The 24,258-nt window shown below is 49.3% G+C and overlaps 9 protein-coding genes across 9 annotated transcripts; 4 read left to right on the forward strand and 5 right to left on the reverse strand.

Annotated features, from left to right (window-relative positions):
* Nucleotides 1-221: 221 nt before the first annotated feature.
* Nucleotides 222-1,877, reverse strand: N7481_011080 (uncharacterized protein; the record flags this gene model as incomplete). The annotated part of the gene is made up of 5 exons (XM_057270299.1): nt 222-345; nt 396-857; nt 910-1,273; nt 1,323-1,569; nt 1,623-1,877. 5 exons carry the CDS (start codon nt 1,875-1,877, stop codon nt 222-224), a joined length of 1,452 nt encoding a protein of 483 aa, XP_057117473.1.
* A 444-nt stretch (nt 1,878-2,321) lies between these two features.
* On the forward strand, nt 2,322-3,818 carry N7481_011081 (uncharacterized protein; the record flags this gene model as incomplete). Its single annotated transcript, XM_057270300.1, has 3 exons — nt 2,322-2,384; nt 2,444-2,673; nt 2,729-3,818. The coding sequence occupies 3 exons, from the start codon at nt 2,322-2,324 to the stop codon at nt 3,816-3,818; spliced, it is 1,383 nt and encodes a 460-aa protein (XP_057117474.1).
* A 196-nt stretch (nt 3,819-4,014) lies between these two features.
* On the reverse strand, nt 4,015-5,388 carry N7481_011082 (fungal specific transcription factor domain-containing protein; the record flags this gene model as incomplete). The annotated part of the gene is made up of 1 exon (XM_057270301.1): nt 4,015-5,388. One exon carries the CDS (start codon nt 5,386-5,388, stop codon nt 4,015-4,017), a length of 1,374 nt encoding a protein of 457 aa, XP_057117475.1.
* Nucleotides 5,389-5,798: 410 nt separating this feature from the next.
* N7481_011083 (uncharacterized protein) lies at nt 5,799-6,094 on the reverse strand (the record flags this gene model as incomplete). Its single annotated transcript, XM_057270302.1, has 2 exons — nt 5,799-6,013; nt 6,058-6,094. 2 exons carry the CDS (start codon nt 6,092-6,094, stop codon nt 5,799-5,801), a joined length of 252 nt encoding a protein of 83 aa, XP_057117476.1.
* Nucleotides 6,095-7,704: 1,610 nt separating this feature from the next.
* On the forward strand, nt 7,705-10,549 carry N7481_011084 (uncharacterized protein; the record flags this gene model as incomplete). Its single annotated transcript, XM_057270303.1, is given in 2 exon segments — nt 7,705-10,225; nt 10,242-10,549. 2 exon segments carry the CDS (start codon nt 7,705-7,707, stop codon nt 10,547-10,549), a joined length of 2,829 nt encoding a protein of 942 aa, XP_057117477.1.
* Nucleotides 10,550-11,425: 876 nt separating this feature from the next.
* Nucleotides 11,426-12,759, reverse strand: N7481_011085 (bifunctional chorismate synthase/riboflavin reductase [NAD(P)H] ARO2; the record flags this gene model as incomplete). Its single annotated transcript, XM_057270304.1, has 3 exons — nt 11,426-12,246; nt 12,308-12,669; nt 12,725-12,759. The coding sequence occupies 3 exons, from the start codon at nt 12,757-12,759 to the stop codon at nt 11,426-11,428; spliced, it is 1,218 nt and encodes a 405-aa protein (XP_057117478.1).
* Nucleotides 12,760-13,037: 278 nt separating this feature from the next.
* Nucleotides 13,038-14,508, forward strand: N7481_011086 (putative lipoate--protein ligase; the record flags this gene model as incomplete). The annotated part of the gene is made up of 3 exons (XM_057270305.1): nt 13,038-14,033; nt 14,089-14,196; nt 14,257-14,508. Coding segments are annotated over 3 exons (1,356 nt in total), but the record flags the coding sequence as incomplete, so codon positions are not given.
* A 1,497-nt stretch (nt 14,509-16,005) lies between these two features.
* On the forward strand, nt 16,006-18,101 carry N7481_011087 (sugar porter family MFS transporter; the record flags this gene model as incomplete). The annotated part of the gene is made up of 8 exons (XM_057270306.1): nt 16,006-16,101; nt 16,163-16,239; nt 16,298-16,522; nt 16,579-17,123; nt 17,204-17,211; nt 17,276-17,706; nt 17,786-17,859; nt 17,923-18,101. 8 exons carry the CDS (start codon nt 16,006-16,008, stop codon nt 18,099-18,101), a joined length of 1,635 nt encoding a protein of 544 aa, XP_057117480.1.
* A 1,690-nt stretch (nt 18,102-19,791) lies between these two features.
* Nucleotides 19,792-22,490, reverse strand: N7481_011088 (NACHT and WD repeat domain-containing protein; the record flags this gene model as incomplete). Its single annotated transcript, XM_057270307.1, has 3 exons — nt 19,792-20,376; nt 20,432-22,007; nt 22,066-22,490. 3 exons carry the CDS (start codon nt 22,488-22,490, stop codon nt 19,792-19,794), a joined length of 2,586 nt encoding a protein of 861 aa, XP_057117481.1.
* Between the last annotated feature and the right edge of the window lie 1,768 nt (nt 22,491-24,258).

Here is a 24,258-nt window from a genome sequence, read left to right on the forward strand (position 1 = left end):
CCTGAAGTAAGAATGGCTTGCCGCCAAGCTAATAGCTTCCTGAATCAAGGGTCCGCGCTAAGGGCCTAGGCGGTGGGGCCAGTAAAGAATTTCTCAGTGTGTGTGTATTGGTCAAGGCGATTTCGAGAATGACTGTAAGTGTTATTGGAATTTAATGCACTAAGATCGATACGAAAGAGTCGCATTATGTGGGGGCTAACAGCTATTTGATCCAATTCTCCCTATAGAGTATATTGGAATCCCGGTACTCCTTCGAGAGCCTTTTCTTCTTGAGAAGCTTTCTTATTTAGCCTCTTGAGTTGTACAGACAGCCCTCCCACTAGTAACATAGTAAAAACGCAACAACTGGGAATATTTTGTTAGCGAGAACAATCGGGGAAATGTTTGAAACTCACGTTAGACAAGCATATATACCAGGGAGGTATTTTGGAGCATCCTGAGATCTAAAGACCAATGCGCCAGTAATGCCGCCTGTGCCTCCAAATATCACCATACTGGCGCTTGAAAAAGATCGCTTCCACTGCCCACAGACATTGTTCGCCTGCCATGCCATCACACATGGGAGCGAACTTTGTGAAGCTGCAGTGACAAGAAAAACACCAAAATACTGGATCCCTGATGATTTAGTCCAGGCCATAAGACACAAGCCGCAAATGCTCTGTAGGCAGTTCCATATAATCAAAGGACCCCGGGAGCGATACTTATCACCCAACCAGCCCTCGAAAAACATGAATGCAGCAGCAAACAGGTAAGGCGGAGTGCTTAGCACTTGTGATATACCGACATCGAATCCCATTTCTCTATTCAAAATAATTGGCAAGAAAAAGGCGATCGCATACGCGATCACAGTGTTGGCACTTGGAGGCAGTTAGTACACATGGTTTTAATAACCCCCGATTCATAACTTACTAGAAAATGAAGCAATAGCCCCAAATCTTTAGATCCAGTGCTGGCGTCAAAAAGCTGCGCCAACTGAAGGGCTCTTCTTTGACGTCCGGTCGGTCGCTTTCGAGGATTCGAATGATGTGTTTAATTTCTTGGGGACTAAGAAACCTCCAACTATTCTGTGCCTTCTGGGGGAAGTCGACAATCAATAGCGCGCCAATTACCCCAATCAAACACGTTAGTACCCCCTCCCAGATAAAGATATACCTCCACCCCGACAGACCTCCGACACCATTCATCTGCATGAATCCGTAGGCAAGGACACCTGAAAAGGAAGATCCTGCCAAGCTAATCAAATAGAAAGATGCGTATCGTTTATGCACGTCATCTGCGATGTATCAGTAGTGATGCGAAGATTCAAATCAAAGAAGACTAACAACGGCGATACCACATTTGCAGGAGAAGAATTGTTCCAGGGAGCAATCCAGCCTCAAAAATGCCAACAAGGACCCGAAGAGCAACAAGCTGCTTCCAGTTCTTTACGAAGCCAAAGCAGAGCATTATGATTCCCCATAGGAGAACAGCACCCGGTAGAAAGATACGCGGACCTAACTTCTGCACAAGGATGGCACTGGGCCATTGACACATAACATGCGGAACAAAGAACATGATGATGCTCAGTGACTTTTTAACTTTAGCTTGCTTTTCAATTCCCATGTTATCGAATGGTCACCTACATAGCGAAACCCTTGATCCAGTTCGAGCTCCTTGGACATCCCAGCAATATTTGCAGAAGCAAGGTTAGTTCGGTCCATCAAAGACACCGCGAACATGAGACCAAGTGCTGTGATCAAACGACGATCAATTTTGCGAACAATATTCTTTTCCTCGGAAGGCGCAAGTTCATCTCCATCGGACTCGTGCGGTGCCAGAATGGCCTTCTCAAGGTGTTCGGTCATTGCTTTTTCGGTGTCGGGATTACTTGTCTTCATATTGCGGACTCTGAATTGCCTTTTGGGAATGATGTGAAGATCTTCCCTTGACTGGGGGCGGAAAGTGAACAAATATGTCATCCCCGGACTTTTTCATGTCGCATCTCGGCAAGCTCGGTTGTCGTACAAGAAGCGCCCCTACCGAAGCGGAAGCTTGCAAGACCTCCCCCGCATTTTCTACCCCATTATCAAAACTTAAACTGGATAGTTCTGGCTCGGTAGCTGTAAGCCTGCCGAAAATCTCGGCAAGGAAGATAGAAAGTACTCGGCGTTCACATAGCGATTGGCAGATGGCCAACGCAATATATAGTCTCTCATGGCATTAAATATTGCCTGGCAGTGGGTATCAGATTTCAAGGTTGCTGCCCAGGTGTATACTTCAAGCTTTTTCAAAGAAATTGATATTTTCCTCTTGAACAATTCCACGACTTAAGTCAAAGCAAAATGTCTGACTCTACAGTCTACGACCCCAAGGATAAGCAGTTGGCGCTGGATTTCGCCTACATGGTAAAGACATCCAAAAGTTAGACAAATATAAGGTGGTGTTGATGACTGACAATATTAAGTATGGCTATCCTCTCCTAGAGTACGGAAAGTTTGTAGCTCGAATGCCAAATCCCACTACAAACAAGCTGAACCATGGCCGACGGCTTTCAACATCTAAAGATCACCAAGTAATCCGACCTAATTCGGATACGCTTTATACAACTATCTTCATGGATCTCTCGTCGCATGATCTACAGATTGAAATACCTAGGATCGAAGAACGCTATTGGTGCTATTCATTCTATGACATGTTCGTATCTCTTAAATCTTGCAACGGCTCTAGCTTACTGATGACCCTTTACTAGGTACGGTAATAATATTGCCAATATTAGTAGCCTTCAGGGTCATCGCCCAGGAAAGTGGTTAATCCGCTTTTCTGATACAGACTTTGGTCTTCACATTGGTTCACCAACGGGAGGAGACTATGAGGGATGCGCCAATCTCCCCACCCCCTATGGCATATCCATCGCGCGCTTCGCGACGGATCAGTCAATCTCAGATCAAACCCTCGTGAATAGATATCAGAATCAGACGCAACTCGTTTGTATTCCACGAGCTGAGCCTATCGCGCCTCCCTTTCAGCTATCTATCTTCACAGCTCCTGAAAACAGTGCCTCTGAAAAAGTCTCTATCGCCGAAGCCGTCATGCGCTTGACTGCAAAGCTAGCACCGCATAATCTGTCTCCGATACTGGGGGATAGAAATTGGATTTCCCTCGCCCTGAAGCAAAGCGGCATGGAGAACGGTGTCTTTGATTGTGCCAACAGCGCCGATATCTCACATGTGTATGATACCGCTGAAAAGAAAGCCCAGGCTGATCTCGATGCAGCTGGCGGTAGCCTCGACCACGGAAATGGCTGGAGTTCAGCGTATCCTGAATACCTCGGGAACTTTGGTTCGCACTATGCGGCCAGGTATTCAATTGCCAAGCGGGGTTACTTGGCCCTGACAAGCGATCAGGCCATCTACCCCTCACTCTCACGCGCTTTGAAGCTCCAACCTGACGAGGCAGTCTTGCTACGATTTTCTCGTAAGCCGGTTCTAGTTAAGACGGGATTCTGGAGTTTGACCGCATATGATGCTGAGCAATATCTTGTTCCCAATACTATCAATCGGTATTGTCTTGGTGACCGAGACAACATGACATTCCCTGACGGAACTGCGCTGAGTGAGAACGACAAAGATGGCGAGTTCTGTATTTTGTTGCAGCCTGCAGATATTGCACCGCCAAAGGAATGGAGAAATAATTGGTTGCCGTCTCCGGCGGGAGGGGGGAAAATGTCGATCACGCTGAGATGGTATGGTGCCAAGGAGGAGATGATGACCAAGGCTTACGAGTACCCTCGCTTGAAGTTCATCAAAGCAATTCCTGAGCCAACGAAGTCGATGTTGTGAGTTTGATTCAGTTTTGCTATTTGCCTCTTTGAGTTGACGTTTGCACGCTTTTGGCTCGATAAGTTGTTTCAGAAGAGAATCGTAACTTAACCACTCATCCTTGACGAATTGAATAGTAGATAGGTTTTCGAGTATCAGCCCAGACTCTTCTTGTCTCTCAGAGACGTGAAATTGAATTCGAACGATTTGGTGGAATTTAGGGACAGGGGTTGAAATCGTCCAGATTAAAAAAGTTCTCAATGGACCAGTCGGTAAAATTCTCGAAAAGTCCGCTCGGAAACTCATCCGCTTCCATCGTGTAGAGTAAATCCATCCTCGGACTTATTTCCTTTTGAAATGGGAACAATTCGTGAATTCTTGGTATGGTCGCATAAGCTCTCTCATTTGACGACCAGGGATATTTGCTGGGCTCGTGTAGCCCAAATAAAGTATTGGAGGAGGCACCGTGAGATATGATCTCGGTTCTGAATCTTCTTATCTTTTCAAGAACAGCTCCTGCGCCGGGGAACTTTATTGTTCTCTCTGCCATGATCTCGAGAAGAATATCTAGTTCTTCGAGGGATAGAGGGTCAACGCCTGGATCGTGGTCTGCGATTGTGACTGTATTGCTTTCATGGCGTAGACTGCTCAATTGTGGAAGAGAGGCTACCATCATGGACCAATTGTTGATAGGCATGAGGTAATTGATGTCATCTCGGTAGTCCATTTCTTGGTATAGGCGAATAATACAAGAAGACGCCACGAGGGATATTGTGGATATGACCGAAGGGTGAAAGAATCTGCCATGCACATGAAAAAAGGATATAACGCAAGTAAAATACCAAGTGAGAATCTCATAGAGAGCACGGTCGTATATCAGTCTCCCTGAGTTATCAAAGATATGAAGGTGTAAGGTCATATCCCCAACCCAATCTTTGAGGTCCGAGAGAATGGCTAAGGCCTTTTCGAAATTTGCCGTCGGATCACGCTGTTGGAGAGGCAACATCTGTGCCAATATAGTCATCAACTTTGTGTAAAGAACAAACTGAAGAGCTTGTCCATCTTCGGGATTCTCGAAGTCGGTCACCGAAGGTGGGAGTAGATCAAAGTCTTGTGACTGAATCATTTGAGGTCGTCCGAAACAAATTGTATGCAGTTTGTCTTGTGCATATAGAAACCAGGCTATGCGGCGAGCACAGCCCGGTGAGGATCTCTGTGAGTATGTTGACTCTTTATGAAGTCCGATCTGAAACGCGAAACGAATGGCGAGTCCAAGCCAGCTCCAGCCAGAATCAATTGTCACAACAGCCGGGGGTGTGACAGTCCATAGAGTTAGTAGACATACGGATTTGAGTATGGTAAGTGGATCATGCTCATGATTCGAGTAGAAAAGAGCCTTGGCTCTTGCATAGAACCTTTCACTTTCCACAAGGCTTTTTGTTGATTTTGGGTGACGGAGGACAGAGCCAGCTAAGCAGAGAGATTGCTGCAGAAGAGTCGACGAGCAGACAGAAGCAACGTCTTGATGGTCCACCACCGGAATTCGATGATACAGATATTTGAAATACAAGGAGCTCAGAGCTTCCGTCATTGATTTGGGGGGTAATTGATCAGCTCCCGTCGATATTTGTATTTGTGCCTCGATCGATTTAGATAGAACCCCAACTACAGCTGGGGTTTCGCAAGAAAGGGGGCCTTGGGTAGATAGCACTGAGAACTCTCCTATATAACCTTGGTTGTCCGAAGTGGCCGGCGACGAATGAACTGGAGGGGCAGAGCCTGGAATCTGTTCGGGAAATCGGGAAACTTCCCCATCCTGGATTAAAGAGGGTGATGGCGAGGTTGTCCCCACACTGTCCTGCGACGAGAGGCCAGACGTCACAGGGACTTGGGATGGTCGGTGACGCCGGGGCTTTGATGGCTTCGGCTGTTCTCTTTTGCGGCAGATCTCGGCGCGCTTCTCGCAGTTTGTGCAGATTCCTCCATCGCGGAGGTGCAGAATCAGGTTACATTTGACTTTACGTGCATGGCATCGCTGACATACCACCCTTGAACGACTCCGGGGTATTTGCCGATTCCCAGGAGATGGTACTGCAGCCATTGCACTTTGAACGCGAAAACGATTTCGACGGTGTCGATCAAGGAGGTTGTTGAACGATCATTCTGAATATTTCCCGCGACCTCTCCGCCGAGGTTAGAAAGTGGCAGCCCCTCTCCTGCGGAGGTTTCCACTGTTTGCTGGTCAAGCCATCGCACTTACCCCTCACGGACCCACCAAGCCCAGCAGCTTGAGGCATCGGATGATATTTTCGACTCTTGAGTCTTAAATAGTTAGTTTAAACAGTCCAATATGAGTCAGAGCTTTCAGTAATTGGTGGATAGCTCATGACTACCACAGCATGATAACTATCAGTCTGAGTATGTACAAAGTATCGTGACATTAACCATCTAGTATGAATTCAGAGCTCGGCATTTGTCAAGACACTGTTCCCCTTTTAAGTCCCAGAGCTACGAAGAGTGAATAAATACTAAGCAGAAAGGGACATCCAACCCGTGCCAGTGCCGACTGAACAATATACTACTAGTACGTCCCAACAACGAACGCGTAGCAGTGGATACCATTCTAGATACAAATCAATTGTCGCCAGGCTGGGATCCAGAATAGTTCAAGTCCATTTCTTTTTTTAAAAAAGAACATACAGTAGCTATTACATGGAGGTGGACGATACCGGAAGTCTCTATCTTGGCGGGCCTAGTGAGATTCATGTTGTTGCCAAGGTCACCAGGTTCCAAGAGGGGTAGGTCCTATACCAAAGTACTCGCTAAGATACAATTCCTAGGAAAGGCATCTATCGCAAATCAACTTGGAGACATTTCAGATGCTACCTTGACAAGAGAACAGGAAGCTTCACTGTTGAAATGCCATGCTCGTTTGGGGTCGGAATGGGCGACATCCTCTCAAGTCATCCGAAGCAAAATCTACCTCTCAGTCATAGCAGTGGGTTGCACCAGATACGGAGGAAATAGTGGATTCTCTTACCGTCATTCAATCTATTCTCTGCGAGAACCTTGGAAGGAACCGCTCTCTCCATCAGTCTCTCTGTGCAACACCGGGCATGTTGACGATAAGCCGAAGCGACGCTGCCACCGTTTAATTTAAACTTGAACTTGAATTCATTGAAATCAACGTCAGTGCAGGGTTCTAACCGTAAGAGATATAGATCCTGTAACCAGACCCACCAGGGATCAATATCCAGATTGAAAATCTCATTCAAATGTCAACGCTTTGTCGGTCAGTCTGTGCGTCTTGATCATGTAACAGTGATATTCCCCGACTCCCTCCATCATCCAGCCCCCTTCTAGCCCCCTCGCAGTTTCTCGCAGTCCTGTGGGAGGGTGATTGCGTGGCGGCGCCACTGTTGTGAGGCGTTGCTGGGACAACCAGATGATCTCACCAACCATTTGGTGCTGAGATGCAGATCGGCCACTCGGCAATCTATTTTGTTCTCCCACATTTGTAGCCCGCTAGCCAATAATAAATTAAAGTAATATAATTTCCTTGGAAATAGGCAGCCAGCGCGGGTGATTGGTGACTCCACACGCCATCGAAGGTCGAGGCCTACAGTGTGAGCCTTAGTGTTAGTGTTAGTGTTTACATCCACCTCGGACTGCGGACTTCTGAACTTCGGCCGATCACACCTGGTCCTGCTTCTCGCCCTTTCCTTTCGGCTGCCTTCTACTCTTGAAGGGAAAAAGAAATCCCCTCGACTTGAGAGAGCTTCAAGCTATACCAACCCCGAGCTGCAATCCATCCCCTTTTTACCCTGTCAACCGCGTGGCACCATGATCGCCGATCCTGGAATGCATTCTTCCCCTTGATAGATTGTGTCTCAGATTCCCAGGCGTGATGGAACGTCGACGTGTCAAGTGCAGGCCACTGGCCACCGTTCTCTTACTAGCTCTCCTCGATTCCGCTACTGCTATCCCATATACTCCATCGTCGATATTCCTATCCCCGCAGCACAATGACTCGCTTGCCTATATCTTACGCCCCGACTCCGATGCGGGCAAGACGCAGTTCCTCTCCCTCAACATCTCGGATGTCGATACGACCAGTCCATCCTTCAGTACCTTGCTCGAACAGACCCCCTTCCAAAGCACGGAACAAAATTCGGCCTTTGTCCCCGCCATCGACGACCGGGGAACCATTACCGTCTATACTGGAGACTGTCATAGTTCAGATCAAAGATCATTATGGCGGTTCAAACCCGACACTGGCAGCTCCATTGGCAATGGAACCTGGGATCAGATATCCATAAGCCCGGACGACATAAAGACACAGCCGAACTACCTGGCCGCCGGATTTGCATTCGCGACGAGCAATAACAGCGACACTTCGATGTACTCATTTGGTGGGATGTGTCCATTCTCAAACAGTACGGATGAAACCTGGATATCGGCTGCAAACTACTCCCAAACGATGGTAACCCTGGCGCCAAAGTCTAAAGGAAGCAAGGAATATGAGGCCGCCATTACTGGAGATCGAGCTCCCCCCGTACCCGAAGCGGGCATGGCGGTTGTTCCGCTGGCGCCTTCGTTTTCGCCGACGGATGTTCAGCGAGACTTTCTGTTCATTGGTGGACATACTCGACAGGCCTTTCTCAACATGTCTCAACTGGCCATTTTCTCCGTTCCCCAGGAGAGCTGGAGTTTTGTGGACGTGAATACGGAAAATAAGCTACGAACCGAGCTCGCGATTCGCGATACTGCTATCGTGGAGCCGCGATCTGGTCATGCCGCTGTACTATCTGAAGATGAGAACAAGATTTACGTGATTGGAGGTTGGGTTGGAGATACATCTACACCAGCCGAGCCACAATTCGCCGTTCTCGAGCTTGGGGCGGGATATGGCGGCTCCAACGAATGGACTTGGAAGATCCCGTCTTCAACTACTACTTCCGAAGAGCTGGGCATTGCTGATGGAGCCGGGTTGTTTGGACACTCTGCAGCTTTACTTCCCGGCAATGTTCTTATGATCGCCGGAGGATACAGTATTCCAAAACAATCCTCCAAGCGTGCAACCTCATCGCAACACAACTCTCAAATCTACCTTTACAACGTTACTTCAAGCAGCTGGGTGAAATCCTACTCAAACCCCTCTACCTCCCAAACAGCTTCATCAGCTTCACCAGTGAGCTCGAAATCCCACGGCGGCGGTCTCTCCTCCGGCCAGAAAGCTGGCTTGGGGGTCGGGTTGGGAATAGGGATCCCCATAATTCTCCTGATCGCACTCTGTGCTTGGAAATATGACCGCAAACGTCGAGTCAAAGGGCAACGAGACTCGCAACTCCGCGAACTCGCCCTGGGAGCCGAAAGAGCTCATTTCTGGGGCCGCGATGATCCCAACCAAGCGAGCAGTATTCGCAGTTCCCAAATGAGCGAGAGACACGACAGTGGTGTTGCATACTCGTGGTCAGGAAATGAAAGCCTCAGATCAAAGCCTTCTTGGAAGCCGCGAGATCAAACCGACGCTACTGCAGAGCAGACTGGTTTGCTTATGGATTCCAGTCCAACAAAGAACAACCGCCCGATAGTCGGTCAACAGCGGCCTTATAGCAACAACAGAATGTCCGGGTGGGCACGCCGTCGAAGCGAAGCCGCCAGTGATATCCATCCCATCGACGAACGGGAAGAAGACGAGGCCATTTTCCGAGAACGATTGATGTCAACGATCCCTGCTCAGGAGAGGCCGAAGATACATGACCCCGACGACCCATTCTCCGATACACCCTTCGCTACTCCGCGCAGCACCATCTTCGGCGTCGGCTTAGGTCCGTTCTATACCCGACGCAAGGACGGCGCATCCGTCGACGATGCATCAAAGAGCGACCGGACCTCCACGAATCTATCAGACTCATCAAACTTCTCCTTCTCATCAGCCAAACCCACCGGCCAGGTGAACCAGGCAAGAGGAGTCGTCGTGGACCGCCCTCTAAGCTGGGCAAGCAGTGGCGGACACTCCATCACAGCAGCTTCAACGCACAGCAGGGAAACGACAAACAGCGACGCCGACGGAATGACCGCACAATCTGAAAAGTCCTACTCAGCAGACTCCTACTCAACAGCCCAAAGCACATTCTCCCACCGCCAAGCAGAAAACGAATCCCTCCTCAACGACACTCTCGACACCCCCATAACCCCCGTCGAATCATCTCCCTCCAAACTGGGCCCGGCATTCAAACCTCGCACTTCAGACTGGATGCTCCAAACAGTCCGTCGAGCGCTGACAATCACCCGCCGCGGAACAACCAGCCTAGAAGAAGACGAATCCGCACCCATAGCGTCTGGCGTCGACCGCCGAAGCACAGTCATAGTGTCAAATCCCCAGTCCGGCGGTGCTAACGGAACAAGTACCCCCCCGTCGCACCGTTAGTGCATCAGCAGAACTCTTCCGCCGCAAGCAGGGCGCTAGAGATTGGAATGCGAAGAAACGAATGTCGGATGGACACTTTGCTGGTCCGCGCTCCACTCGCGATGATCTCTACGTCGGTGCTCCGGGGTATCTCGGTAACGACGATACCTGTGACGAGGACTGGGATGTTGAAGGTGCGGCCGAGGATCGCAATGTTCAGATGACATATACCGTTCCGCGCGAGAAACTTCGCGTTGTGAATGGTAATGCTAGCGACAATATCTCCGAGCGCTCTGTTAGTCGGAGTGCTAGTGCTGGCACGCGGATTATTAGTCGGTAGATGAAGTGAATTGACCCGGAAGTATCTTATCCTCAGTTTGACTCGACTCGGCCTCTGCGGATTTATTCTTCAATCAAGTCAACTTCTTGGTGTTCGTCTTCGCTTGTCTCCGAGTTCTTCATTTCGTTTCTTTTCGTTCCGTTCCTCTTTTTTTTCACTTCTCTTGTATCTTTGACTTTGACTTTTCTCAGCGTGCGATGATTCCCTGATGACTGTTTCCTTTTCGGAATGATTGTACAAGATGCTCTTATGGTTATGGATGACGATCGTCTTTGTGTACAAATGGATTGGTACCTTGTGGTATGCTCTTTGTGCAGTGTTGTATGGCTACATAGCCTATGGTGTTTTGATTGGCCTGTTCATGCTCAGGCTTGCCTTTCGAGGGCTGCCGTTCCTGGGCCTGGGCTTGGGCCTGGGCTCCTGTGTGGAGTGCTGGGGTTGTTGGCGCTTTTCTAGATACGATTCGAGTATAAAATGAATTCTCTGGTTCTAAATTCACAATGCAGTAGAACGGTCTTATGTACTAGTTGTTTCTAGGGCTTCTTAGAAAGGATAAAGGGCGTCGTGCTGCTTCTCGAATAAAAAGGTATTCATTGATTCATTGCTCATGCATTCCCATTCAATAATTTTGTTTTCAGCCCAACTGGCGGCTATACAGGATATATCAAACTCCGAAATGAGAATACTTCAGGACCAAACATGTATCCGAAAGTGTGAAAATTGCGACAGTAGGAAAAGGCAAGGGGGTAGGGGAAACGAAACGAAACGAAAGCCGAAAACTCGTCAAAAATGATATCTATGTAACTTCTCATAGTCCATGACAGACTTCTGCTTTTATTTGGAAATCCAAACCATCACATCCCATCACATGCACATCTAAGCACCGTTGGGAGCAGTAGCCGGCTTGGTGGGCAGGGTAGAAGGCAGCGGGGGAAGGAGATTCTTGGCGCTCTCACGAGCATACTGAGCCATGAGGGCATCCATAATAACGAGCGAAGACATAGCCTCCACGATAGGGACGGCACGGGGAACGACGCAGGGGTCGTGACGACCCTTGGCCTCGAGGGTACCCTCACCAAAGTCGTAGGTGGCGGTAGTCTGGGCCTGGCCGATGGTGGCAGGAGGCTTGAAGGCGACGCGGAAGTAGATGGCGGCGCCGTTGGAGATACCGCCCTGGATACCGCCAGAGTTGTTGGTCTTGGTGGTCAGGCGCTGGGTGCCGTCGGCGGAGGTCTCGGTGGTGAAAGGGTCGTTGTGGATGGAGCCGGGAACCTCGCAGCCGCCGAAGCCGGAGCCGATTTCGAAACCCTTGGTGGCGGGGATGCTGAGCATGGCGTGGCCGAGCTTAGCCTCCAGCTTGTCGAAGCAGGGCTCGCCCAGGCCGACGGGGACGTTGCGGATCACGCAGGTCACGGTTCCGCCGATGCTGTCGTGGTTGTCGCGATACTGCTCGATCACCTTGGTCATGCGCTCGGAGGCAGCGGTATCGGGGCACCGGACGGGTGCGAACTCATCGACCTTTTCGCGTGTGATGGTGTCGAGGAGCTTGAGGTATTCGGGGTTGGTGGAGGCTGTGGGGTGTTCGGGGGTGGGAGGGTAAAGGTACTCGTTGCCGACGGAGGAGACGAAGCAGACGATCTCAACGCCGTGCGACAGCTTCAGGTACTTCTCGGCGATGGCGCCAGCGGCGACACGCCCTGTCGATGGTGTTAGTTCGATGTGGCTATCACTGGGTCGACATAATGATAAGTAGCTTACCAATGGTCTCACGGGCACTGCTACGGCCGCCACCGCTGCTGGCCTTGACACCATACTTCTCGAGGTAGGTGAAGTCGGCATGGCTGGGACGAGGGTAGAGGTCCATTGTGCTGCCACCGTAGTCCTTGGGGCGCTGGTCCTCATTACGGACCAGCATTCCAATGGGTGTACCCAATGTGACTCCAAACTCCGTACCGGATTGAATCTCGACTCGGTCCTTCTCATTCCGCGGGGTAGTCAGGGCACTCTGGCCGGGACGACGGCGGGTCATTTGAGGCTGGATATCATCCTCGGTTAGTTGCATGCCAGGAGGAACACCATCAACAATGCAGCCGACTGATCGGCAGTGCGATTCACCATAGCTGGGCGAGGGTCAGCGAACGAGGACGAGAGTCGATTGTGGAGGGGTAATCATACGTGGTGACTCGGAAGTGTTCACCCCACGACGACATAATGGCGGATGAATTGGATTGAAGGCGGATGGGAGATGAATGAGGGTGAGAAAATAGGGAGAGAAGAGGACCGGAGAGAGTCGAAATGCGAAATGCTCCAAAGCAATTGACTCAGAGCTGCAGGCCAAAAGCAAAAAATCGTCCCGGGTGATTGCTGCTGGCAAGAAAATCGACTCATGGTTGACTCTTTGGGACTAGCGCCCCCGAGTATCGGCTCCGCAGTTGCTTCCTTCCGCCTGCCCCAGGTTGACTTTGTTTGTTATTTGATATTGATAGACACTCCCACCCTTCCAGCTCCTCAAATGCTGGTCAGGTCCTGCGCTTTCGCCCGGCTCCACGCCAGATCCCAATGGGTCCGCTATAACTCGTCCTACCCCATCAATCGCTTCGCCGAGCTCGCTAGTCGCCCATCCTCGCGCCACCAGATCTATCAGTCACTATCGACAGACCCTTACGTCAATCTATCGATTGAGCACTTCCTACTAGAGAATGCCCCGGCCGACTCCAGTATCCTCTTCCTCTATATCAACCGACCATGTGTTGTGATCGGTCGCAATCAGAACCCCTGGCTGGAGACCGATCTCCGCGCCCTACACAATGATCGCCGGCCCGAAAATGAAAATATACCCCAGGACGATGCCGCCGTTTTTGTTCGTCGACGTTCCGGTGGCGGAGCCGTCTTTCATGATGAAGGGAATCTCAACTACAGCGTGATTTCACCTCGAACATCTTTTACCCGGGATAAGCATGCGGAGATGGTGGTTCGCGCGTTGCATCGCGTTGGAGCCGTCAACACCAGCGTCAATGTACGACACGATATCGTCATGACCCCAGGGGAAGAGCTACAAAAAGATCCTAATGAGCCACCTACGCGCAAAGTCTCCGGGTCTGCCTTCAAGCTCACCCGCCACCGAGCTTTACACCACGGTACATGTTTGTTGGATTCGCCCAATATCCACGATTTGGGTCGATTCTTGCGCTCCCCGGCTCGCGGACTCATTCAGGCGAGAGGCGTGGATAGTGTTCGGTCACCCGTCGGCAATGTCTCGCGCGATGTGGCCGACTCCTTTTTCTCAATACAGGCCGTGATGGATAATGTCATTGAGGAATTCGCGCGCCTTTATGGAGTTCACTCTGATGCTCTTCTGCGAGCGCGACGCGCTCGTGCTTTGGAGCCCGAGATTTTTGCTGGTGATGACTGGGTGTCGGGTACAGTGGGTGAAGCCCATGAGGAGCAGGAGCCGCAGATCAGGAAGGGTGCTGATGAGTTGCGGGTAAGTGGAAGAATTATCGTGCGGAAGGAGAGTCGACGGCTAAAATCGCAAACAGTCATTGGAGTGGAAATATACACAAACTCCGCAATTCACTTTCTCAACATATCCCATCGAGGACGACCCCCGGGAGCGTCCACCTCTTCCGTCCTCACTTCCCCCTTCGGTAAGCTTCGCCAAAAGAGACAAACCTCTTTCATACATATGCTCACCATTTACTCGCTAGACACGCGCTTTCCTTCGCCTGAAGCACGGAGCTGTCATCGAAAGCAACATCTCGCTTTCCTCAGACGAGACTGTTGCTTCTGAGCAAGCGGCCCGCGTGCACCAAGTCTTGAACGGTCAGAAATTGCACGAGATAACCTTTGAGCGTTGGGTTGAGCTTTTGCAACAAGGTCTTGCTGGTACAGATGAGGCAACCGATTCTGCCGTACAGGAGCTTTCCCGATACCTCGGAGATATGCTCGGAGGCCATTAATTTTGTGATACCCCAAAATCATGTACTATACTATATTTGAGCGTCGCACCTAGTGTATAAATAGATCTGTATCATATTCGCCGCTTCGATAATGTTTGACTACTAGTAGCACTTGCCGACTCGGATGCCCCCACGAAACTCCTCTTCACTACCATTAGCCCCCAGTCCAGGTTAATCTCAGACAGATCAGTATGCCACAGTCCATCATGCACGCTTCACAGATCGGCAACAGGATTAATGATGTCTTTCTCCGGTAACGATCGACATACCATTCTGGCTAAATTGGAGCCATTTAGCCACGACCGAGGCATCTGCTGTCTAGCTTCGTATCATAGCCTAGGAACATCGACTGATTGAATTAGTAGATACTACTTGTACTACTTGCACTTACTGGAGCTATAATTAGATCTGATGTATGCAGATAATCAGCCTTCTCATATTTTTCCATCAACCCATTTCTTGCTTGGGTGAGAGTGTGTACACTGATTCGCCTAGCATCCATGGATGTAACGCTCGATCCGCCAACAAGTAAGCAAAAAGACCCAATGCAAGTTCCAGTACTCCGTATAACTGTATCAAATCAAGCGAATAGATAGTTCCAACAAACTACTCGGCACTTGTATATCCACTGACACTCATCACAATGGTATAGTGGCTGATCCAGCCCAATCTCATCTCACCCGCCAAGCAAGCCCTAATCCCAGCTAAAAACCCCCGCAACATCAAACAAAGCAGGGATCGCCTATTGACCGGCTAATGCTAAAATCTAACCCAATTAGTCCCCATTCGCCTAGATCAGTCGTGAACTCCGTACCCCCATAGCCTGTTACGAATCGATCACACTCTGTAGAATACCTTGATGTCGCATTGAGTGATTCCCCACTATCCTCGCCAACCTTAAACCACCCCCACACACCCCCGCTCATCCAGAAAGCTGGGGAAACAAGGACATCCCCCCCCTTCTGTCCCTTTGTCTCCCTTGGCATAATGCATTTTTCCCGCGCTCTGGGCATGTGCTCAGTCAGTGGCTTTGCATGACTTTGACCTTGCAGAGCGATCCCGGATTCGTGGACCTATTTCCCCCGTCTTTGCTCGCCTTGTTTCGTATCGCTTTCCACCTCTCATGATGGCAATCTGCGCGGGCCAAGCTGCTTGGCCTTTCCACAGTGTGAACTCGGGTGACACCTTCTTATATGGCATGCTCGTCTCGCTCGAGCTCGAGCTCTTTTTTTTCTAACTCCCGCTTTGTCGCAACTCGCTAGATCGATCAGTCAGTACCCGTCGGCTATCCATTGCTCGCTCAGTCCTGCCTTTGGTTCTTTTTTGTCTATTGCCGTCGAGGGATTCAAATAGTCTGTGTTTGCGCGGGATAGTTCTGAGCTGAGCTCCTTCCCTGCCTTGCAGTGAATCTCATTCTTCTTCATCACTCTTGGGGTATCTTTTACTTTCTTTTTGACAAAACAACAGACCTCTGGGAGGTCTTTACTCACTCTCGCCATGTCGTGGATTCTTAAAAAGATCGTCCACAATGAGGCGATGAGAACTGATCCTAAAGAGATCTATGGGTGGAGAGTTTATGCCTTGGCGTGTTCGGTGAGTAGTAGCTAATACCCTTTTACCCATTGTACCTTGTCGTCGCTAATACCTTATGTAGGCATGCTGTGGAGGAATGCTTTTTGGAATGGACTCCGGTATTATCGGCGGTGTCCTAACGATGGATCCATTCAAAGCGTGAGTCACTCCTTCTGGCCCAGGCTATCGAAAACTCATCTAATATCTCTCCTCTTAGGACATATGGCCTGGAAGGTACGGACAAGGTTGCGCTAGCAAATCTCTCAGCCAACATCGTCTCCACCCTCCAAGCTGGATGCTTCTTTGGTGCCCTGATAGCCTCGCCCTGCGCCGATAAATGGGGCAGGAAGAAAGCCCTCATTGGATCTGCCGTGATTGGCATTATTGGAGTCGTTATGCAGACCGCCGCGGCCGGCCATTTGGAGGCCATGTACATTGGACGGTATGTCATTCGGTCCCTCTCAACTCGATATGGGCCAACTAACACCATATCCCTAGCCTTATCACCGGGTTTGGAGTCGGAGCCGCATCAATGATTAACCCTCTCTACGTCTCCGAAAACGCACCCCGAGCAATTCGAGGTGGTCTAACCGGTCTATACCAACTCTTCATAACAATGGGAATTATGCTCGCATTCTGGATCAACTACGGAGCCGTCCAACACATGACCGGAAACTCAACCTACATCGTCCCCCTAGCCATGCAAGCACTCCCCGCCGTCCTCCTGTTCTTCGGAATGCTTCTCTGCGACGAGTCGCCCCGTTGGCTCGCGAAACAAGATAGATGGGAAGAGGCCCGCGCAACGCTCTGCAAGGTCCGCAATCTGCCTCCAGATCATCCGTACCTGGAAGAGGAGTTCAATGCCATTGCGCTGCAGTTGGAGCAGGAGCGTGCTCTCATCGCGGGCTCGGGGTTCTGGGATCTTATGAAGGAGATGTGGCTTATTCCGGGGAATCGGAAGCGTGCGATTATTTCGATTGTTTTGATGATTTGCCAGCAGATGACTGGTACTAATGCGATCAATTACTACAGTCCGCAAATCTGTGAGTTCAACCCCCTCCCCTCCTTCTCAAGAAGTGCCCGCAACTGTTTTCTGAAGTTTGAATTTAACAATTTTCCACAGTCAAGAATGTAAGCTTCAAAGGGCCCATATAACTCGAAAACCAAAATCTAACCACAAGCCACAAACCAACAGCTAGGAATAAACGGCACAGCAACAAACCTCTTCGCAACAGGCGTCTACGGTATCGTAAAAATGGTCAGCTGCGGCGTATTCCTCATATTCGTCGCCGACTCCCTCGGCCGCCGCCGCTCTCTCCTCTGGACATCCATCGCGCAAGGCTTGGCAATGCTCTACATCGGTCTATACATTCGCATCGCACCACCCGTCGAGGGGGCCCCCGTGATTCCCGCCGGCTATGTCGCGCTCGTATGTATATTCCTTTTCGCGGCGTTTTTCCAATTCGGTTGGGGGCCCGTGTGCTGGATTTATGTTTCTGAGATCCCGACTGCGAGATTGAGGTCGTTGAATGTTGCGTTTGGTGCTGCGACGCAGTGGTTGTTTAATTTTGTTGTTGCGAGGGCTGTGCCTAATATGCTTGCTACTGTTGGTTCAAACGGATACGGGTAAGATTATCACCTTCAAGTTGTTTTGAAGTTTCCCTTGGCTTCCTGTGGCGGGCCATTTCACTGACCTCAATTACAGAACATACATTATTTTCTCCTGCTTCTGCTTTTCGATGTTTATCTTCGTCTGGTTCTTCATTCCGGAGACGAAGGGTAAGTTGAAGAAATTTCGCTTTTTCTTTGACAAGGGGATCTTTTACTAATTTCTGGTTTTAGGTTTGTCTCTTGAGAAAATGGATGAGCTCTTTGGCGTTACCCAGCTTGTCCAGCACAAGAGTGCTGATCCCGAACTCGCCGGAGAATACGGTGACAGGACGGTGAGTATTGATCAAGGAGACAAGGCTCTTGAGGCGAATGATCAGCCGACCCAGGCTCATCGTGAGCATGCGGTGTAGGAATTGATGCATGTACATGGAGATTATCCGAGTCTTTGATAGTAGTCTTGCAATACTACATAAATTGGGATTACACAGGCTTCGAGCCCTAGCCCCGTTCAATGAGTGAAAATATTAGTCCAGCGCTTCCTTCCAGTCCGTGTAGAGGTGGACCAAAACACTCATGAAAGATGCGACTGTTCTTGCCTCTGTCGGAACCGGGAATATACTAATAGCCTGCGAAAGACCACTTTTAATACTAGACGACATTGATGATGAGTTGAACTTATTAGCCATTCCATAGAATTGATCAGCTGCTCACCCAGCAGAGTCAGCACGAAGGAGCCAGTGATGTGTTCAAGTTACGATACTACTAGTACCTACATTCGTCTATACGGTCGTACCTACTCTGCTTAGTTCCTTCCCTACCAGTCACCAAGTCCATTGTAGATATAAACAGACTTAGTAGTTTCTCCAGTGCCTCATGTTTTCTTCTTCAGCATCTCCTCAAGCCCCATTGCCTCAAGATGGAGAGCATTCCCAAGAACCTGGTGGTTATCACCACCACCACCACCACCACCACCACCACTACCAGACTCACTCCCCAGGACTGGATGTCCTGAAGGCTTACGCAGCCCCCATCAACATTATGGTGGTCATAGTGCTGTTGCTCACGGCAGCAGTGTAGTTCTGTTCGAGGTCCCCTCTCCCTCCTCAGCCGAACAAGGCGCTTACTGAGCCCCAAGAGGGTAAAAACACCTCGTACGTTGAAAATAATGGTCTCCGTGAAACTAGAGCCTTTTGCGCACATTCTAACATATCGTGGCACAGCCCGCCCCCGACTCCCCCTGGCGCCGCGTCTCCCGTTTCTTCAATGCCGGGCAGTGGCCTCTGCCAGCACCCTCGCCCGCAACATCGCCCACGGCACAGGGCAGATCTAGACGCCGTCAGGGCCACTGGCGTTCCTCTGGTGATTTTTGACCGTTTTTGCTTCTTTCCGAGAACCTTAGCGAGGTAAAACGAGGAAAAAACGTGTACTTTGTATCACATTCCCCCATGGTTTTCTTCTTTTGTATATTCTATATTGTATATGATTATCCTAACCTGTTGGGCCTCTTCGGAGCTCACCATGTCTGAATGAATGCTGTTGGCCTTTCGAGGCACCTTGATTTTCCCTCTGGGCATGCAGTTCGCTGTTCACTGTAGCCTCGAGCCTGAGTTACATATTGTAGTTAGTATCTTCAAGTCTACACCAAATCGAGCGATGTCAAGCTACCATGGGAGTATAGCTCTATAACCCTTTTCAGACTCCAGAGAGCCGCAAACTGTGTTTTAGGTACAATACATTCCAGTGAGGCTGATTCTGCCAGAAATTGGCAAAGCCATGGATCATCCCACTTTTTACGGAAGTATGCCAAAATTGGCACTGGTGTAAGAACAGAAAGATAATTCTAGATTCAAAAATGCGGCATTTAAATCGCTTGAGTTCAAACTTTCAGTGAATTCCACCCAATTTTAGGCTTTTTATATCCTGAAACTCCTTAGTGTTATATTTGCTTCAAGTTGAGTCCTTCGCGACCGAATCCACTTTGCACATTACCAAATCCATCTATTTCAACGACCCACTGCTTTTGAGTCAAGACAATTGACAACCCGTGTCTATCAGCCCAGTCCAATCCAATGATAGAGGCCCTCGAGCGCCTGGCGCAGCTCATTTGATTAACTCGAGCAGCTCACCCGTACGGGCATCCCATCTCATGACAGTGTTGTTATCGAAGCCAGAACCGAACAGTTGACCGTCCGGTAGGAAGGTGGCATTATGAACCTCATTGAAATGGCCGTCGAGCGTATGGCGCAACTCGCCCGTACGCGGATCCCAGAGCTTAACCGTATCATCACAGGCGGCAGACGCCAGCATTTGACCGTCCGGTGAGAATTCAACTGAGGTAATCCAACTGGAATGGCCCTTGAGTGTTTGGCGCAGTTCGCCCGTCCGGGGATCCCAGAGCTCAATAGTGTTATCATCTGCGCCGGACGCCAGTAGTTGACCGTTCGGTGAGAAGGAGACTAAGTTAAGCCAACTGGAACGCCCATTCCATGTTCTTTTAACTGTAGATAGTTGATTCCAGGTTGATAATTCATTTTTGAAATTTCTCCTGATTATAGAATCTTCTGAAATAAACACCAGCCCTGCTGAGTAAAGCTGAAGGGGTGCAGTGTCAGCTATCTGCTGATTTCGAAGAATAAAATGCCAAGCGTCATGCAAGAAGCCCGATATTTCATGATCTCTTTCAGCCTATCTTCGTCAGTATGGGCTAATGCACTCTAGGAAGGACTCTAACTCTGCGTACCTGCATTGCTAAGCGTAGTCTCTGGATCATTTCAATGACTTCGGATATGATACCCAGAAGGCTCATCGCTTCAACCCAATGGAGAAAGTGTGATTCAAGAAATGAGAGAGCATGAGTACTAAGCTCATTGGCCGAGCTGTGGCTCTGTACCAAGTGATGTACCCAATATCGGCAGGCATATTGCAATTCCGATGGTAGGCAGCGATTGATAGTATCATTATCAACGTTGTCTCGCTGTGTGGTATCATTTTGCAAGTTGCAGATATTCTTTCGTAGTCCATAATGACCATCTTGCATGACCTTGAGGCATTGTACAGTCAGTTTCTCATGCACCAATCTCCCATCTACCCAGAATGGCTTTCCTTTCTGTTTGTTATCGAGAATAAAATCTCGAAATGAAATATGTAAGATCCGGACCGGCTCATCTGGCCTGGCAGGAACATCAAGGACCGAGTGGAACAGTTTGAATTGTTTCTGGATTTTGTCGGTTTCCATCTTCAGAAGCTTCGCAAGGGAATTTGCCGATAACGGAGTAGCAAGAAGAATGAGAATTCCGATTGTATTCTTAAACCCGTGTACCAGTTGTCGGGATTCCTCTTCATTCTCATTTGAGAGAAGTCGATTTAATATGGGAGTATATATACCCTCCATCTTTGCAACGTATTTAGTTTGGTCACTGAGGATAACTTCGAGGCGCTCTGTAGCGCTCCAGCGGTCGTCACTGATGAATCGAAAAAGCGTAGTGATGGAAGTGAAGGATGGGATAGCTCTCTCGACTAGTGTATTTATCGTCCTGACCCCTGGCCAGTTTGTCGGGAGGTCGCGCTCTTGCTGCAACCGCAAGAATTCATTTTCAAAATATAGTCTGATATCGTGTTCTATCACAGGACTCGAGATCTTGTGGATCATCAGATGTTGATGATGATCTATAGTACCTTGGAACCCCAGCCTGATGGGTAGATCCGGTCTGCTTGTTAGCAGAAATCGGAGTTGTACTGAGCGTGATTCCTGCACATATGGTAGAAGTTCGAGAATGTCTCGGACATGATCAACTTGGTCGCATTCATCTAGTGCATCAATCACGATCAGCATGATTGAAGTTGAGCCCGAGTTAAGGGAAATGAGTGGCTGCAGTATGAGCTTCTCAAATTGTTCTTTAGGCACTCTTCCTGAAATATCTGGATCGTCCTTAATTGCATTTTGGATGCTGGGAAGAAGCTGAGGTATAGTACCTCCTAATTGTTTCGCCAGCGTCGAAAAGAGCAGTTTTGCATTTCCTCGGTCTTGTTCGCCCTTTTTAAAGAAGAAGCTTGCCCCAAGGATACCCTGCTCCTTCAGACGACTGGAAATAGTCCGAGCAACAGTTGACTTTCCTGTTCCAGCCATGCCAGTTAGCCAGAATATGCATTTCCCTTTATGAGTCTCGATCCAGTGATCAATTTTGCGTAGTAGCTCCACCCGGGTTCCTGGGAGGCATTCGGTATGTTGATTTCCGTAGTCGTTAAAGGCCGCGCCTTTGGCGATGTGTAACCGGCTAAGGTCTATCTTCTGGTTGATCAGAAGATGGGTAGATTGCCTGAATTATGAGTTAGCTCCTTCACATCATGATGTCAAAGTGCCAAATTTACACATACGTTTGGTTCAGCAGTAACGATAACCAGAATGAGGTTTTGTATCTCTCGATTTCACGAATAATCTTTGTTACTTCGTCAACTTTCATTGGCCATTCCAAATACTGGAATCCCCATTTCATCATCAGTGTCTGCGTTGTTTCTGGGTCGATTTTGTCCTTTAAACTTTTGAGAATTGCAGAGCATTTGGCGATATTCTCGACCAGATTTTGGGCAGTACTGGCTTTTGTAGGGTTTTGCTTGTGAAGATGCCTTTCGAGTGGTTCAAGTGTCTCGGAGAGGGCGGCGATTTCCTCTTTCAGGCCGAGAATATATTCCCTTGGTTCTTGAATTTTATTGATACTGAGGTAACTCCGACATATTCGAGTGATGGCTCGGGTTAATTGGATGACTGCAATAAGGCTTGTTGCGCTAGAAAGCGATTCCATATTCAAAGTATGCGAGATCGTCAGCAATCTTCTATCAAGGTTGGGAAGCTGGAGAGAAAACGAAGACGGGTCACAGGTTGACGGAGGTGAGGGGTAAGCGCCAAGAGCGAGGCGAGAGATGGTAATGGGCTTTGCTATAAGGTAATTGGTGCACACAGCCAGGTACGGCGCTCCATAAGCGCAGGGTGATGAGTGCGCTAGAGATATGCCATGGTTCACTTCACATGCCACAGCAGAGCCCCGGTCAGGATATCTACTGGGCTACACTAACAATAAGAGATGCCAGAGGAGGGGAGAGTACAAGCACAACAAAACCGAACTGTGTTTCTATCAAATGAAAACCTGGGATTCTAAACTATACGCGGCAAGCCATGTACAAAAGGAAAGGAGCACTTCTTCTAGTTTCGAAAACAAACGAGTATTGGAACTCGGCTCTGTCACATGCGGTCGGAAATTCTGTAAACCTTAAGGAAACAACCCTTCAATTAGCCAAGGGCCAAGTAAGGAGCATATTACAACCGTCAACATGAACACCCTTCGGTCACACTCCTTGGTTTGTACAGGAACTGCCGAACTCTGCGCACCCCTTGGTTCGTGACAAGCACCACCAAGCTCTGCACACACTTCGGTTTGAACCGGTGTACCGCCAAGCTCTGTGACTCGAAGACGTGGTAAACACTCAAGTAAACCTTACCTGGAGAATTTTGCTGAAGCTGAATGAATCGAAAGACCTGTAGGAGAAACATCTTGGGTCAGCCCAATTGCTGGTGAGGCCTACTCCCTCTGTCCAATGCTGCAGCTAAATTCTCGTTCACCCAAAAATCTATATCTACGTGCCCCAGGGTTTCGAAGATGCCTCACCTAAGTTGTTTCACCGCAAAGGGTGAGCACCAAACAAGGCCGGCTGGCAGAACATGGAAGAAAGATGAACACAGATAACTGTTCGGTAAAGACGATTTATTAGTCTGAAGTCAGGACCATTGCAAGATAAGGAATTTAAGATGGATGATGTCCTACTTAGGTGGACAGCCAGAGAGTCTAACCACCGACTTGAAAGTAAACTCCCCTATCAGAGGGCTGACACCATTGACATCACGTTAGCCCAAGTTCTGCCGAAGCATAACGGTCTCTGCGACCACCAATGGTGAAAGGCAAGATCTGACCGGGGTCAGCTTACCTGGAGAGTATGGCCAGGAGGGAAGTGAAACTCTGGAAGTCTGCTAGAAGTTGGAGGAATCTGACACCATTGACAAGAAGTTAGTAAAGCTCTTGTCGATGCACAGGAGTTTATCCGACTGTGCAAAAGTGAAAGGTAAGATCTGGCCGGGACCAGCTTACCTAGAAGACACAACTTCGATCACCAGGCCCTCTGGTTGGAAGACGATTCCGGAACCTAGACAAGAAAGTCCCTTATCAGCATGACGCTGGTAAGGACTTACACCCGTGGCAGGTTGTGAAGTCGGAGTCAAGGGGAAAGGTGTCGAAAGGCCCCGGGGGAATGCGCTTGTGTATAATAAAGGGAAGGGTCGAGGGGGCCTTACCTGGAGGTGCCATTCAGCCGACGTGCCTGATGGATGAATGTTCGGAACCTAGAGACAACTTTTTTATCAGCAACGCCGGTGAGGACTTATACCCGTGGCAGGTTGTGGAAGTTGATGCTAACGTCAAAGTCGAAGGGAAGTGTGTCGGAAATCCCTGAGGGGGGATCGCTTGTGTAAAAACAAGGGAAGGGTCGAGGACGCCTCTTCTGGAAGATGCTGCCCAGGGC

The sequence above is a fragment of the Penicillium waksmanii genome (genome assembly GCF_028829765.1).
Source record: "Penicillium waksmanii strain IBT 27052 chromosome Unknown utg000009l:1.0-4314994.0:1.0-4318279.0, whole genome shotgun sequence".
Taxonomy (NCBI): domain Eukaryota; kingdom Fungi; phylum Ascomycota; class Eurotiomycetes; order Eurotiales; family Aspergillaceae; genus Penicillium; species Penicillium waksmanii.